Here is a 15,415-nt window from a genome sequence, read left to right on the forward strand (position 1 = left end):
AGCGTTGGGCGGAGCTGCACGCATTAATTGTCCACACTAATTGGAACAAATCAAGGAACGATCGCTTAATGCAGGGCGGGAGCGAAGAGAAAAATTAAAACCCGCACCAAACCCCGGACGGTTCTGGCTGCGGATGACACTCTTCGGCGATCAGGCGGCGACGCACCAGCAGAACCACATCTCCGCTTCCAAGTGCTACACTTTCGATTGGCTTTCTCTCTCTTCCGGGGGGAGCGAGCGAGAGTTCCAGCATGTTTGATAATTAGCATTAACGCGGGCAGCCGCTGTCAGAGCCGCAGTCTAATTATGTGTCTCGCAAGAGGAGGATCACCCACCAGTGGTTGTCAGCTCGGTCCGCGTCGATCAACGGGAACCGGTCCACTCGTGATTTGCATGCGTGAGAGTGTGTGTGTGCCCTAAGCCAGTGATCGATCACCGTACAAAATGCTGGTAGGAACGGATTATGACGACCGCTGGACTCGTGGGGCGATTCCCACACTTTGCGTGTTTGCGGTTCCTTTTTGCCTTATCGCCTGCTCGATTATGCTGCCAGCCAACGGTGCGCCCGCGGTGCCGGCGAAAGAAATGGTCTGTGTGTGAAGTGACTAACACCGACGGCAATCGGATTCACTCACGGTCCCTTAAATCTTGGTGTTGTAGCTCGATTTTATGCGCCGCTTCGGGTATCTAGAGAAAGGGCCGACGCAAGCCGAAGCCCTGTACAGCGCAGAGGCGATCGTGGACGCCATCCGGCACGTGCAGAAGTTCGGGAACTTGCCCCAAACCGGCGTCCTGGATCGTCGCACTCTACAGGTAAGGGTTCTCAAGGAAGCGCCTTACCTGTGGTCATGGAGCACTAGTGAGCCCAAGCAATATGACTCAGGTAGGCAACTAGTACTCTAGAAATTGAAACGACACCTGCGACACCTCTCGAAGAAAGGTCCTTAGAAGAACGCGTGGAATGATCTCGATCATCCCTCGGAACAGGGGCCACACTGAATCGATTGAGTGATTGTGTAATGTTGGAATCAATAGTGATTGGTGGCTGAAAGTTCCACAGACTGATCCCGCTTCCCTTTCGAATTCGTTGGGCGATCGAAAACCCCGAAAGAAAAGCTTCCCCAAAACCCAACACATCTTCATCCTTTCAGCTAATGTCCGCGCCACGGTGCGGCGTGGTCGACGTGATGCAGCACGATCAATCATTGCGCCATCGGCGATACGTGATCGGTTCGGAGAGCTGGCGGAAGCGGCGCATAACGTACTTGTAAGTGGCCACTTTACCTTCCCCCCAAACGACACACCAGAGGTCGGGTATGTTTTATGTATGTTATGGGCTCCCTTACCTTTCCCCAAGTTCCCTCTCCGACGGTGAGGGAAGAAACGAGCGAAAGTAGACGGGCTCGACCAAACACAGCCCAATCGAACTTCCCCAATTGGACCTCCCCCGTCCTTTTATGGCGCAGCGCTATCGATGGGCAATTTTTTATTCGATCCCGCGCGGGGATTGGCGGCACCTGTCAGACTCCGGGCTTGCCGCTCCGCTCGATGCTGTACGGAACGATCGACGATAATCTATGATCGATCATCGAATAAACGAACCAGTTGACCGGCATTAACCCTTTCGGGACCAGCACGTCGGGTGTCGGTTTGCTTAACTTTTATTAAATTTAAACCCCGTTTAAGCACACGGGTCAAGCGCTCGGCAAAATTAGTAAACCACACCCAGTGCGATCGTAATTGTTTGCGGTCGCACCAAATGGTTCGTTGGGTCCTTCGGTGAAACATAAGGTAAAATTGCGCACTAATTATCAATTGCAGCGACCCTAAACGTCGGCCCGGCGGTGGCCGCCGCCGCATCCGAGGGTTGCGCACGAAAGGCCCCATTTTTTGCTGACGACAACCCAAACAGTCGATGAAAAAAAGTAATCCACGTCTCCACCTTCACGGCGGCCATTAGCTTTCGCTGCGATACCCATTTTCGTTTAATTGGTACGGCCATTCATTATCCAGCCAACGGGTGGGTCAACTTGCCCGTGGCCAGCATTAGCAACCAGAGATAGAAGGAGTGTGTGTCAGAGAGACCGAGAAAGAGAGAGAGAAAAAGAGAGGTAAAAAATACCACCCTGTAAATGGAAAGGAATAAACTTTCACTTTAATTGAAAACGATCATGAGTGCATAGGTGCGTGCGTGCGTGCATTCCGAGGCCTGTGTGCGCGCGTGTGTGTCTCGCTGCGAATGATTCGGGGCGGTCACCGTTCAACCATTCGGACAGGTGCCATTTAGACATTAGCATTTTCATCGATTTCCAGCCTACAACTGGAAAGGAATATTGAATTCCTCGCATTCACGGCGAGCGAGGGTCATTTGATTGGCAATTTGCAATTAACCGGCAATCACGGTTGGGTTGGCCAGAGATCCTCCCAGAACATGTACAACGTTATAACACTGACAAGCTGAACTTGGGCCACCGCTTCCGTAGACCTTCCGTCGGGGAATTCGGGTTTCACGTTGTCTTGCCACTTCTAATTTCGATCCGGAAACGGTTAAAACAGCATAGCGAATTGGTCGAGCAAGGTCGGCGAAGAGTCGGTGGCCAGGTTTATGGCCAAAGCGTTCGGCGAGTGGAGCAAGTACAGCAATCTGCGTTTCGTGCGAGTTTACGACCCATCGGCGGACATCATAGTCGGTTTTGGTAGCGGTCATCATGGCGACAAGTGAGTAGCGTGCTCGATCGTCCTAAAAGGTGTAACCAGAACTAAATCAATCTTGCCCAAAACCAATGCACACCAACAATAGTTACCCGTTCGATGGTCCGGGCAATATACTGGCCCACGCCTTCTATCCGTACGAGATGAACGCTTACGGCGGTGACATCCACTTTGACGAAGACGAGAATTGGAAGGAAAACTCGACGCACCTTAGTGAGGGGGTTGATTTCTACTCGGTGGCCATTCACGAGCTGGGTCATTCGCTGGGTCTTGCGCATTCGCCCGTCTACTCGTCGCTAATGTTCCCGTACTACAAAGGCATCACGCAAGGGACGCTCGACTATGACGACATTCTGGCCATGTACCAACTGTACAGTGAGTGGATTTGCCGTAAGGTTTTGCACCAGGACAGCCTTAATCGGTGAATCTTCGTCTTCGCAGTACAAAACCGACACATAACGGAGGATCCTGACTGGCTGTACACCACGGAAATGACTCCGGAGATCACGGAGGGAATCACTGTAACGCCTGCCCCTCGACTGCCAGATCTGGAGGTCGAGGCCGATGGACACGTCCCATCCAGTAGCACCACCGAGGTGTACAACGTTCCGATCACATACGTCGGGGACTACGAGACGGTTGACGATCACATTATTCGCCATCATTCGCCGCCACCGATTACGCAGGCACCGGAACCCCACCCGATTCCGGACATCTGTAGCGGCAGTTTCGATGCGATCGGTTTGTTGCGTGGAGAAGTGTTTATTTTCAAAGGACCATACCTGTGGCGGCTGACCGAAAAGTATCGCATAAAGGAAGGCTATCCGGTGCAGATTTGGCAAGTGTTCCGTGGTTTCCCCCAAACGGTCACTCACATTGACGCAGTGTACGAGCGCTTGGACGATAATGCGATCGTCCTGTTTTCCGGTCGCTATTACTGGGTGTTCGATGCACTGAACTATCTCCAGCCGGAAGTGCGTCCCATAACGGATTTTGGATTGCCGGAGGATCTCAAACGCCTCGATGCGGCCTTGGTCTGGTGTGCGTGTCTCGTGCCCCGGTCATGGTTTTGCCAACGACCTCTACTACCTCTATTTTGGTGTCTCTTTTTTGCAGCCAAAAATGACAAAACATACTTCTTCGCGGGTGATCAGTTCTGGCGGTACAATGATACGGCCGGCGAGATGGATGAAGGCTACCCGTTGTCGATGGATCGGTGGTTTGGCATTCCGAGCAATATTGACGGCGCGACTGCAGTTGCTAGTGGTGCGTATTGGTGCGCGCGATAGCCGGAAAGGCGGCAGACCGTGGAGGCCTGCTAATAACTATATTTTCTTCCATTGGACGTGTCCTTGGCGCTCGCCCTGTTATCGGTAAATGTGCGGATACGTCCCGTCCCAGGCAAAACTTACTTTTTCAAAGGCAACTTCTATTGGCTGTACAACGATCAACGAGTTCGCCCAGAACGCGGATACCCTCGAAGGACAGGACAGATTTGGCTTGGTTGTAGATAAACATCATGGCTGAATGGGCTGATGAATAAAAAGACAGATTAAATTAATTATTAGTAGCTATTGCATGCATTTGAAAATAGTTCTTAATTTTAACACCAAAGCAAACTGCCAGTATAAATAAGTTTTCAGTTTTCTATCAATTACTTTTAAATATAATCAAATACATAAAATAAAAAGAAAAAGAAAATCAATGCGAAAAAAAATGCTGATTGACGTTGATTATGTTACAGAATTCTTACACTTGGTGAAAATAAAAATATTCCAATACATCTCGAGGTCACTTTTGAGTCAACCTACTTTTCGCATCCACCGAAGTTCCCTTTTTTATTCTCCGTATCGATCAGCTGTTCATGGTGAAGCGTTGCAGCTGTCAGTGAAAAACGCTTCAATCTATTTTCTTTTAATGCATGTTTTGTGCACTATTTTCGTATGTTTAATATCATTGTTATTAAAAGAAAAAAATATTTACCTGCTGTTGCCTCACAGTGGAACATAGGAAACATTCAATGCTATGATTCTTTTAAATTCCCCAAAACGCTAAGGCATTTTTACCAATGTTTACGTTTTTGAAGCGAACGGTCCTTCACTTCCCTATGATCCAAGTCTGCTCCAGAGATGTTTTTACTTCAAATTATCACAAAATACGTTTGTAGCATGAAACAAATTTATTTTCTCGTAGATATTTTGTATTGAGTACTAACGCAGTTAGTTGAACTGCTGTTGGCAGAAGCACAGCCTTGCATTTTTGCTAGAAATATGCGTGGAGAAATGGAGCGCCCATAGTAAACGCTTCCTCAACACAGTGCAGTTTCCGTGGCAACAAACACGTAAGATTCAGTGGCAGTTGTTCCGAGCCGGTACATAGCGATGTTTTGGCATGTTTTTCTGTTAACTTCGGGTATTAAACTATTGTTTATTCCTGCATAGTACGTACAAGTCCTGCACAGTCGATAATCCGATAGTCTTGTTTAATACAATGGTTCCATTTCGTTTGACAGTCGCTCTACTGATTTCGAGGTACACCGTAACTGGCTTGCAATCACACACAGTTTACCGCTTTCCCGGTGGTACTACGAGAAAACCAGCGAATGGACACTGGACTACCCACCACTGTTTGCCTACTTCGAGTGGGCCCTCTCGCAGGTGGCCAAATCGTTCGACCCACGGATGCTGGAAGTGAAGAATCTCAACTATGCCTCCGAACAAACGGTTCTCTTCCAACGGTGCTCCGTGATTGTTGCGGACGTCATTTACGCACTTGGTGCCCGACGTTGCTTGCGGGCACTGGCTGGCGATGATGGGAACCCTTCTCGGTCTCGGCAGCTTATCGGCAGTGCTCTGCTTCTTGCCAACGCTGGCTTGCTCATGGTTGACCACATTCACTTCCAGTACAACGGGTTCCTGTTCGGTGTACTACTATTGAGCATCGGAGCGTTGCTGGAAAGCAAACCGCTACAATCGGCACTACTATTTGCGGTGCTGCTTAACCTGAAGCACATTTTCATCTACATCGCCCCAGTTTTTGCGGTTTATTTGCTTCGATTTTATTGCCTACGCGGCTCAAGTGGCGGACAAGCACTAATGAAATTAATCAAACTCGGCTCCATCACGCTGGCCGTCTGTTTGCTGTCGTTTGGCCCATTCCACAGCCACCTTCCGCAGGTATGTGTAATTTTGTGCCCTTTAATGGTTGTGTCCCGATACTAATTTGTATTTATGGCTCAATACGGTCGTTACGTTCTTCCTGTTTAAGGTGCTGTCGCGGTTGTTCCCCTTCAAGCGTGGCCTCACGCATGCCTACTGGGCACCGAACTTGTGGGCTCTCTACAACGCTGCCGATAAGGTGCTCGCCCTGGCATTGGGCCGCCGAGGGCTGCCCGTTGGAACTAGCAGTGGCTTGGTGCAAACATTTGAACATTCCGTCCTGCCGTCTGTCACGCCGGCGGTAACATTCGTTCTCACTGCCGTCGCCATGCTTCCGGTGACCATCAAACTGTGGTCGGTCGCTGGGAGAGAATCGACGGCGTACCTTGGCCACTGCTTTATCCGGGCCATCGTTTTGTCTGGCTGTACCTCGTTTCTCTTCGGTTGGCACGTCCACGAGAAAGCAATCCTTATGGTGCTCATTCCTTTGACGCTGCTGTCGATCGTCAACGCGAACGACGCACGTTGGACCGTTTTCTTGGGCATCGTGGCTCATTACTCACTGTTTCCGCTTCTCTTTAAACCGGAACTAACGATTGTTAAGATCAGTCTACATGTAGCTTACACCGCGGTCAGTGTAGCGGTTTTGAAACATTTGCATAATGGAAACTTTTTCCGCCTTCCGGAATTTCTCTATCTCGCCGGTTTTCCCATACTCTGTGTGTACGAAAACTTAGTTCACGATGCTATTGGTCTTCGGGAACGGTTACCGTTCGTGCCACTGCTGCTGACAAGTGTTTACTGTGCCGTCGGAGTGTTGTATTTCTGGATTTCCTATCAAATATCATTCTTGACTGCGAAAATTACCGATCCCAGTACGGATAGGAAGAAGAAAAAGTAACAAGGAAGAATTGCGAAACGTTATGATATTTATAAAATGTAAATTATTGTAATAAATGTTGCGTTTTGAAAAAAATATACGAATTTAGCCAGATTTATCTCGATACAAAAATGTGATGATTCTCTTGCCTTTTTCTGACATACTTTTAACATAAACCAGTGCCAGTTCCGTGCGGTTTCTCAATAGCTTCACCCCGACCAAACGCCCAAAAACCTGTTGCTCATGGCGGTTGGGTAGTGCGGTTACCTTTATTTCACAAATATTTCGAACGAAACACTAGAAACTCTACAACCTATGCTGTGTACGATGATCAAGAATACCGAGAAATCCTCCTCGTTCTACCCCTTTCAGGCATGTGTGGGCTTGCTTAGCGTCTGCTGGTCGTGGTCAGTACTTTTGAAGATAGTCCTTTACGAACCGCACCCGGGCGATGGTGCGGCGCATCACCACCAATCATGAAACAACCGCGGTTCCAAATCGGAGCTCATTTTCTGCGCCGATAGTGATTCAGCCGTTTGTTCGATGGACAGTACTCGGCGTACTCTTCCCATGTGCATCCGGTGCGATTGCAGCATTCGGCCGTTATGGAACCACCGGAACGGCGTTTACCCGTGCGTCGAGTACGCAGAAAGGCATGAGCTTCCTCGGGACGGATTGCCCACGGAAAGGCGACGTCGGTTCTGCCAACGATCTCTGGCCCATCCGGACCAAGTAAAGGGTCGCTTCGTTTTTCCTGTTCCATACTGGCGTCTCGATTACCACGCCTCGAAATCCGATAGATATCCTTCTCGCAGGCCCAGTACAGGTGTCTGATCAGTTTCTCGCGGCATCGCGAGTGACTCTCCTGGTGCCAAACCTTTTCCCAGTCGGCACGTGTTCGTTCGCTAAAGGTCACTTCCAGTGCATCGTCCAGACCACTCCCGGAGGCACTGACAATGTCGGCAAACTCCAGCAGAACACACAGTGCCAACGGTAGCCACATCCCGGACCCTTACGTCCCGGGACGGGAACACACACAAACACACAAGGTCTATAGGCACGGGCAGTTTCCGAGCAGAACGATCACTATTGCACCGTTCCGGGTACGACAGTCCCGGCAAACTTCATCCCGCAAAAAAAGGACACTCGGCGTGCTCTGCAGTCTACCGATGAATGAGACCTAGCGTGTTGCAGGTGGACACTATTTATACTGACCAATTGGTCCTGGGGGCCGCAAGCGAGTCACAACCCGAAATCATCGTTTCATGGAATCGAGTGATGACCACAGACACCTCTCCTGTACTCCAACACCCATAAGCCCTGGTGGACTGGTTCTATTGACTAATGTAATGATCGCTCGGGAAGCTGTAGGTGCGCACCAACCTGCTGGCAACCACCGATACGGGGCGAAAGAGCAAACAATCATAACGGCAACACCCACCCGATCCGTTCACAAGGTGGACACGACGGTGTGGAGCCAGGACGATGCGCAACACGCGCGAATAACACCACACATAAATTAGACATTAGAGCTGGAACGGGGACGCAACAAAGCACCCGACAGTGGTCGCCACGAAAGGATGCATTCTTTTCCGCATAAACTCCATGTATACAAACCAACGGTTTTATCTGAACAATTGCTTAAACTTTCAAAACTGAAATAATCGGAACCGTGAACGGAAAAGATAGAAATACAAGTAAACAGTACTGAAGTACTTGTTATAGAACTTACCTCCGTTTCTTTCTTACTAGTTTAACTCTTTGAAATTATGTTTACAGTTGTATATTATTATCACTTAAGTATCTTTCGAAAATAACTTCGATGCTTAGTTGGAAAAATATAGAAAAATGAACAATTTGCGACAAGATAAAAAATGGTGACAAACGAGTAAAATCCTGCGCCGATAGATTGCTACGAGCATCCTAGTCGAGTATCGGAACACTGTGCGAGTTCTGATGATGCGCCAAAGTTGTTACAGCTTGTGCATCTACGGGCCGATATGCCCTACGCGGAGTGACCAAATACATAGCTTCCTGAACCCGGACATCTTCATCTGAAGCAATCGAACGACCAGGGGGGGTCAACCAGAGCAAGGACATTTGATTAAAGCAATCGTTATTGGTGACAGTTTTTGTGTGCCGTTCGATATTCAGCCCCTAAACCGCTTTCTACGGCCGATAATTCGCAAAGTGGGCAATAAGTTGGTTCAGTTCCTGCGCATTCGCCGTACGCCAGCTGATGGTTGACGTCATAATGGTGTTGGCGTGTTGAAGAAAGCCACCCGGCAGCAGAGACTCGTTTCGGGCGATCAACTTCCGTACCAGCGCAATCTGCTCGCGGTTATTGACCTCGGTTACGATGTGGTTGAGTAATCGCTGCAACTCTGCAATCGCCATCGGATCCTGGGCGCCTCCATCGTGGGATGTGGTATTCGACAAAAACTGCAGAACCATTCCGAGGAATCGGGTCGCATCGGTGTTAATCAGTTTTTCGAGCAATTTGTATAGCTCGTCGATGGGCAGAAGCTTGTTTTTCGAAATGCGGTTCAGCACAGTAAGGAACAACGCGTCCCGTGCGTTCCGTTGACACTTGATGCGTGCAAATACCCGCAACTCGACCGATTCGTCCAGTGAGCTAAATTCTAAAACTAGTTCCCGTACCGTCAGCGGGGTGACCCTTACTGGGCAGCCTGTGTCAAAGCCGGGACCGAACTTGCGACGACCGGAGATTGTTGTTCCACCGAGCCTTTTCCACCAATCGTACGCCCGGTCGAGAGCCTCGGAATCGAATACCGTACTCCCGTTTGAGAAGAACTGGAACATTTCACCGGCCAATCCACGGACGATACGATCGAAGCGCACTGAGCGAAGATTGCGCTGCAAGAAGCCAACGTTTTCTTCCGCCATCGCCGTGAGCCATGGCAAAGGATCCCGTACACCGGGCAGCTGTTGAAGCAACCGGATGCACGCGTTGTATTCACCCAAACCAACCTTTGCCAGCACGAACGCATCGTCTATCAGTTTGACCTGTGTGGTCGGAGGAAACGTTCGGACGGAATCCACAATCCTTTGCCAGCCCTTTTCATCGTACTCTACACGGTAGAACCCAACCTGCCGCGGGTTCACAATTAGCACATCGGAACCGGTCATTTCTAGCTTAACAACCATTTCGCGATCGGTTTCACGCATCCAAAACGCCGGACGATACTCGTACCTTCCGCGAGAGCTATTGGTGTAGTAGGTAATGGGAATATGCCACCGAGATATGTGGTCAGGGGTTTCCTCTTGCAGTTGATATCGCTTCTGTCGCAATCGCACATACTGGGCGCTCAATCGCTCCACCGTCACCACCGGGTAGCCAGGTTTATCGGTCCAACTTCGAAACATTTGCTCCACCGATGGCCAGCCTGAGGTCGAGTTTGTAAAGCTGTTATACAAATCCGTCGGCCGCACCACAGCGTTTCGGTGTGTTTCAAGATATCGGCGAACACCGGCCTGGAACGCCGACTCCCCGATCGTGCAGTTGATCATTCGCAAAATGCAACCCGCCTTGCTGTACGTGAGCGTATCGAACAGTTCCTCGATCTGCACCGTGTCCGCGGGAAGAGGTTCCACCGTTAGGGCATGGCTAATGGGTAGAGCATCCGCATGCAAAGCTGGCCTCATGTGGCGCATGGCAAACGTTTCCTCCAGCGGTATCAGTTCCGGGTATTGTGCGTTGCCCAGTACAACCTCGAAGTACGTAGCAAAGCCTTCGCTCAGCCACAGGTACGACCACCAGGCGGGTCCGACCAGATTGCCAAACTGCTGATGCGACGTCTCGTGACCGATCGTCAGTACCGCCTGTATCCGTCGCAGGCGGTGCACCTTCTTGCCGGCCAACACCAGAAATTGCTCGTCGTACGACACTAGGCCCCAGTTTTCCATCGCATTCCCGAACCGTGGGATGGCCGCGTGTTCCAGCTTCGTCAGCCCCATCGGCTGGCCGGTGTAGCGTTCGAGGTGCGTCAGCAGTGAGGATGCCACTTCCAAGCTGAACTGAAGTGCCTTTTTATCCTTCGGCGGCGCCAAAACGCCCACTTGCACCCCCGAGGGACTGGTGGTGTGGATGGCCGCGTAGTTGGTCACCAGGAACGCCACCAGGTAGGTTTGCATCGGTGCGGTGCGCTCGAATTGGACCAGCTTACCTCCGCCCGATAGTGGGCTAACCTTCGCGATTGGTGTGTTGGACGCAACCAGGTGGCTACTGTTGCTGACGATAGTCAGCTGAAAGGTGGCCTTAAGGGCGGGTTCATCGAAGCACGGAAATGCGCGTCGAGCGTAGCAGGGTTGAAAGTGTGTCGCGGCCACCGTCACGGGAACACGCTTCGCTCCGCGATACTCGGTCCGGTAGAAACCCTTCTTCTCACGACCGAGCTGCCCTCTGAACGCTATCGTAAGCAAAACTTCGGCATCCTGTAAGCTGCTCAGTGGCCGATGGCTACGAATGTGCAAAAATTCACTTCCGGCACGATTCGGTTCCAGCTGATGGGGAATCACCTCTCCATCGGTGGTCGTCTGCAGCACGATCTCGTCGATGCTGTTGCCCACACTGTGCAACACCACACGGTCGGTATCACTTACGATCGCAATGCGGATCGACACTTTGCCGCGGTAACTGAAATCTTTCCCACCCAATCCTGAAGCCTCCAGGAAAAGGTCGTAATGGAGAGGTACGGTACTGTTCGGTAGACGATCCCAGCTACCGGCCCACACCGGAACCAGACACAAGCTCAGCACAATCCACCACATAACTAACCGAGAACCACCTCAAACCGCCGGGTCTTAAATGTGGAAACTGCATGCCCAGTCTCAAGCACTCTACAAACTATGTTGAAGTGTCCGATAACTGGACGGATTAAAAACTAAAGCACACATATCGCTGTCTGGCAAAGGCTATGTACGGTGTGAAAAAAAGGCGGTGCGATTTCCAAATTGAATGCCCCATGTGGCACTGGCACTGATTAACACTTTAGTTCGACTGCAGACTGCACTAATCGGGCGCTTATCACTGAGTGGAGAAATCAAAATCGCTCTCGTCGTTTACCGAACTCAACGTCGGCGTATCGGTAGCCGGTTGCGGGTCGTTTGTAGACGACGGGATTGTGTTTTTCGTTTCCACAGAAGGATCCTTCGCCGGGTCACTGACGGCGGTTGTATCCAATGAAGAATGGTCCACGGGTTTGGTTGCCTCGGGTTGATCTCGGCTTGGGTCCTCTACAGCGTCCGGTACTACAGCTGGTGCTTCACCGTCAGCCATTGCTGGAGCGTCCTGTGAGGTTGCTTGGTCTGGTCCATCGGATGGGTAGTACATTTGCTGTTGCTCCCCAGTGTACTGATCCGTTGCCAATTGCTGATGCTCTTCCTGGCCTTCGTACAGTTCCTGTTGCTGCTGCTGTTGTTGGACAGTATTGTCGACGTAGTACTGTTGTTGTTGTTGTTGTTGTTGCGCCTGTTGGTCAGTATTTTCACTATAGTACTGTCCTTCACCATAGTTCTGCTGCTGGTTATAGTATTGCGCGTTTTCATCATACTGATACTGTTGTTGACTGGGATCAAGATAGGTGCTAGACGTGTCGTAAGGATTTGTCTGGTCCGTTCCTTCTTGATATTGATATAGAGATTGATCCGTTGCAGCCCCTTCCACGTACTGGCCCTCTTGATACTGTCCCTCAACCGTTTGATACTGGTAGGCTTCAGTGACCGTTTGCTGGGTCTCGTTTCCGTAGCTAGTAGCGTCATACTGAGGTTCTTGATACATTACGTTTTCATCACGATGGTATCCGTCGGCAGATGATGACACTTGCTCCTGCTGTTCCGTAGTTACGACCTGGTTTTCAGGAGTCGTAATCGATTGAACAACGTTACGATCATGATATGTTACAGTTTGATCCGCACTTCCTGGCTGTGGTAGGATATCATTCGGATCTTCTTCTTGGTCAAGTGTCCCTACACCAGGTTCATAGACAAGGGCAGCAGCTGCTGGCACTTCAGGCTCTCGCGGTTTGGAGGATGCCACGGGAAAAGCTCTGGATTTCATCGCTTGCCGTGCCATACTCCAATGGGCATTTGTAGCCCGAGGCTGTTGAATTGAATGATCCTCAATAGGCGGCATAGCTGACTGTGGCATGAGTTGATTATATTCTTCACCATAGTATTGAGTAGTCAAAGTTTCGTTTTGAGGTGCGTTCGAGCTTTGCTCTTCATAGTGTGGAGTTTCATGTACTAACGGTCCATCAGTGTATCCCTGAGCATCAACATAATCCTGCTGCTGCTGTGTACCTTCTTCCGAAGCTTGCTCAACAACACTAGGTTCAGTTGTATTAATTTCCCCTTCTTCCGAAAGTTTATCATAAATAGGCTGAACTTGAGGCTCACATTGTTTTGTTGAATCTTCTACAATGTTTTCGGCAGACGTTGCTGAAAGTTGGTCATGCGGTTCATTGGCTTCATGGTCCAATTCTTTTGCTGTGCGCGATTTATTGTCTTCTATCAAATCTTGAAGACCTACTGCTTCTGTAACAAAACCAAGCAAATAATATAAAGCCAGTTAAATTTCAAGCCAGGTGGAACATTTAAAGGATTACCTTTACCGGTGTCTTCCATCTGTTGAGAATAGTCCTTATCTGCAACGTCAGCCCAGCTCAGCTCCTCCTTATTTCCAAGTGCCTTGGCGCTGTTTTCGACAATACTAAATTGATCCAATGTTTCGGACAGTCCATCCACCACCGGTGCTCGCTGTTCGTCCTCGCTTACGGTCACGTCCTCCAGGTAGGCTCCTTGGTTCTGCTTGGAGAGTTCCGGCGATGGAGCTACCACGTTTACGCTCGGAATCGGTTCCTTCAATACTTCACTGTCGATGTAGCGAATAAAGTCCTCGTTGGACATCTCGAAACGTTTCGCTTTCGTACCACCGACGGATGGAACCGTTGATATATCGTTCCGCATTGGAGCACTTGTTTCGTGCTTTCTCGTGAAGGAATCATCCGCCGTAGAAGCAAATGAAGGTAGTATTGGCATCGCTTTCTGCTGAGAAGCAAGATAGCTGCTTAGGGCAGTTGGTGGTGGTATCATGTTTAGGCTGGCCGTTTGTTGATGCGTTAGCTCGGAGAGGTAGTGCACGAATTCCGATTTTGGTGCCGGCGGTGGCGCCATGATCATCGCCGGTGCTGCCTGATACCCGGTGTGTTGAGTTGAAGACCAGGTACGCATTAGATACACTTCGTATTGAGTCTGCCGAGAGAAATAGCATTCGATAATGAACCAAAGTCGTTAGAGAAACTGAAGTCCCGTACCTTCAGCATTTTTAGTCGGTCTGTTTTGGCAGCCAGCGACGCCGCCTGTAGATCGATCTTGTTCAGCATCCTCAGGATGCTCTCGTTCCGTTCCGCGCGTTGACGGTCCGCTTCGATCTGCCGTTTATGGCGCTCTTTCATAACGCGGGCCGCAGTTCGCTCGCAATCAGCTCTTTCTCGCATCAGATCGGCAAACCGTCGCTCCAGTTCAGCTCGTTCCCGTTCGCTGGAAAAAGTTCCGCCAAAATCCTTGCCAATCTTCAATCGTTACAAACATCCCTTTGTGAGCTTACCATTTCCGAATGCGATTTTCCATCTCGTCAAATTCGCGCCGGTAGCTGGTCTTTGCTTCTAACATCTCGGACACTAGTCCCGTATCGGGGACGAAAGATGAGGCATACATTGGGGCGGTGCGGGGCTGAACGGCGCTGTTTACCAAGCTCCTCACACGAATGGCTCCAATCAATTCTAAACCATTGAAAGGATCCGAACAGCAGCGGACGCGACGGTCCTTGCGTGTTGTGTCCTGTTTTTCCGTGACCTTTCCTCAACTAAATCAGCCACTGCTTGGAGCAAACTGCACGTGTGGGGAAAAAATGTGACGAAAAAGCGAAACCGAAGAAGAAAATCAATAGTGGCCTGGTAAACAAAGTTATAAACAGGACAAAATCGTTTCGCCGCTTCCAGCACAGCAAGGAACAAAGGATGTATGGCAGGGTGGCGCAACATTAAATGCAAGAATTTATCCTTGAAAAATGATAATTCGAAAGCAGTCCCGAGAGCTACCACAAACGACCGCAACCGTACCTGCTGACGCCGTCTACGCTCGACGTCACGGAGCGACGGTTCCAGAAGTACACCGGGTGGCTAAAGTTATTGTGGGTTCCCCTTGCCAGTCGCACGCTTCGCTGCCGGCGTTTCCGTCGTCGTACGGGTCAGTCACGCAAACCATGACCCTTTTCCGTGTGTCCGCTAGGGGCACGATCTGGCCCTTTATGCGACTGCGACAATGACACACGAGAGGCGGCAAGGGAGTCTATTTTTGGCTAACAACATCTTGTGCTCGACCTATAATGGGTTCCATTTCGGTGATTCCGATCACCCATCATTGATTCCCACCGAATATATCCCCCGTACCGGTTCTGCATTACGCCTTTCTGCACTTTAGTTTTTCCGGGGGCTTTTTCATACATTGAATGCAAAAACATTTATTTTCTACCTTTTCGAACCAAATATGAATTTTTACCAATTTTGAGGATACCAGGGTTATTATTTTGGGCGAGCTAACTACCTTCAATCAAGTAATGAATAAGTCATGGACCCTTAGATGA

General features: G+C 50.0%; 5 protein-coding genes across 5 annotated transcripts; 2 read left to right on the forward strand and 3 right to left on the reverse strand.

The window, feature by feature from the left end:
• Positions 1-444: 444 nt before the first annotated feature.
• On the forward strand, positions 445-4,381 carry LOC128270240 (matrix metalloproteinase-2-like). The gene is made up of 8 exons (XM_053007641.1): positions 445-588; positions 661-813; positions 1,152-1,267; positions 2,557-2,718; positions 2,801-3,087; positions 3,154-3,753; positions 3,829-3,978; positions 4,114-4,381. Exons 1-8 carry the CDS (start codon positions 445-447, stop codon positions 4,224-4,226), a joined length of 1,725 nt encoding a protein of 574 aa, XP_052863601.1. The 3' UTR covers positions 4,227-4,381.
• A 712-nt stretch (positions 4,382-5,093) lies between these two features.
• Positions 5,094-6,771, forward strand: LOC128270241 (probable dolichyl pyrophosphate Glc1Man9GlcNAc2 alpha-1,3-glucosyltransferase). Its single transcript, XM_053007642.1, has 3 exons — positions 5,094-5,152; positions 5,225-5,888; positions 5,980-6,771. The coding sequence occupies exons 1-3, from the start codon at positions 5,094-5,096 to the stop codon at positions 6,769-6,771; spliced, it is 1,515 nt and encodes a 504-aa protein (XP_052863602.1).
• A 340-nt stretch (positions 6,772-7,111) lies between these two features.
• On the reverse strand, positions 7,112-7,853 carry LOC128273108 (probable insulin-like peptide 7). The gene has a single exon (XM_053011025.1). It carries the CDS (start codon positions 7,751-7,753, stop codon positions 7,256-7,258), a length of 498 nt encoding a protein of 165 aa, XP_052866985.1. The 5' UTR covers positions 7,754-7,853; the 3' UTR covers positions 7,112-7,255.
• Positions 7,854-8,919: 1,066 nt separating this feature from the next.
• On the reverse strand, positions 8,920-11,541 carry LOC128270242 (glutamyl aminopeptidase-like). Its single transcript, XM_053007643.1, has one exon. It carries the CDS (start codon positions 11,539-11,541, stop codon positions 8,920-8,922), a length of 2,622 nt encoding a protein of 873 aa, XP_052863603.1.
• A 256-nt stretch (positions 11,542-11,797) lies between these two features.
• On the reverse strand, positions 11,798-14,487 carry LOC128270243 (probable serine/threonine-protein kinase kinX). The gene is made up of 5 exons (XM_053007645.1): positions 14,378-14,487; positions 14,085-14,310; positions 13,377-14,022; positions 13,301-13,305; positions 11,798-12,619 (listed from the first exon to the last, which is right to left on the reverse strand). Exons 1-5 carry the CDS (start codon positions 14,485-14,487, stop codon positions 11,798-11,800), a joined length of 1,809 nt encoding a protein of 602 aa, XP_052863605.1.
• Between the last annotated feature and the right edge of the window lie 928 nt (positions 14,488-15,415).

Source organism: Anopheles cruzii, chromosome 3 (genome assembly GCF_943734635.1).
Source record: "Anopheles cruzii chromosome 3, idAnoCruzAS_RS32_06, whole genome shotgun sequence".
NCBI classification, from domain to species: Eukaryota; Metazoa; Arthropoda; class Insecta; order Diptera; family Culicidae; genus Anopheles; species Anopheles cruzii.

Bases quoted from the DNA above. Each gene is read 5' to 3' on its own strand.
- LOC128270240 (XM_053007641.1), top strand. From the start codon at position 445: ATGCTGGTAGGAACGGATTATGACGACCGCTGGACTCGTGGGGCGATT. The intron at 1,268-2,556 runs GTAAGTGGCCAC...CGGTTAAAACAG, and splicing joins AAGCGGCGCATAACGTACTT to CATAGCGAATTGGTCGAGCA. The intron at 3,754-3,828 runs GTGCGTGTCTCG...TCTTTTTTGCAG, and splicing joins CGATGCGGCCTTGGTCTGGT to CCAAAAATGACAAAACATAC.
- LOC128270241 (XM_053007642.1), top strand. From the start codon at position 5,094: ATGTTTTGGCATGTTTTTCTGTTAACTTCGGGTATTAAACTATTGTTT. The intron at 5,153-5,224 runs GTACGTACAAGT...TTCGTTTGACAG, and splicing joins CTATTGTTTATTCCTGCATA to TCGCTCTACTGATTTCGAGG. The intron at 5,889-5,979 runs GTATGTGTAATT...TTCCTGTTTAAG, and splicing joins TCCACAGCCACCTTCCGCAG to GTGCTGTCGCGGTTGTTCCC.
- LOC128273108 (XM_053011025.1), bottom strand. From the start codon at position 7,753: ATGTGGCTACCGTTGGCACTGTGTGTTCTGCTGGAGTTTGCCGACATT.
- LOC128270242 (XM_053007643.1), bottom strand. From the start codon at position 11,541: ATGTGGTGGATTGTGCTGAGCTTGTGTCTGGTTCCGGTGTGGGCCGGT.
- LOC128270243 (XM_053007645.1), bottom strand. From the start codon at position 14,487: ATGTATGCCTCATCTTTCGTCCCCGATACGGGACTAGTGTCCGAGATG. The intron at 14,311-14,377 runs GTAAGCTCACAA...AACTTTTTCCAG, and splicing joins GAAAATCGCATTCGGAAATG to CGAACGGGAACGAGCTGAAC. The intron at 14,023-14,084 runs GTACGGGACTTC...TTCTCTCGGCAG, and splicing joins ACCGACTAAAAATGCTGAAG to ACTCAATACGAAGTGTATCT.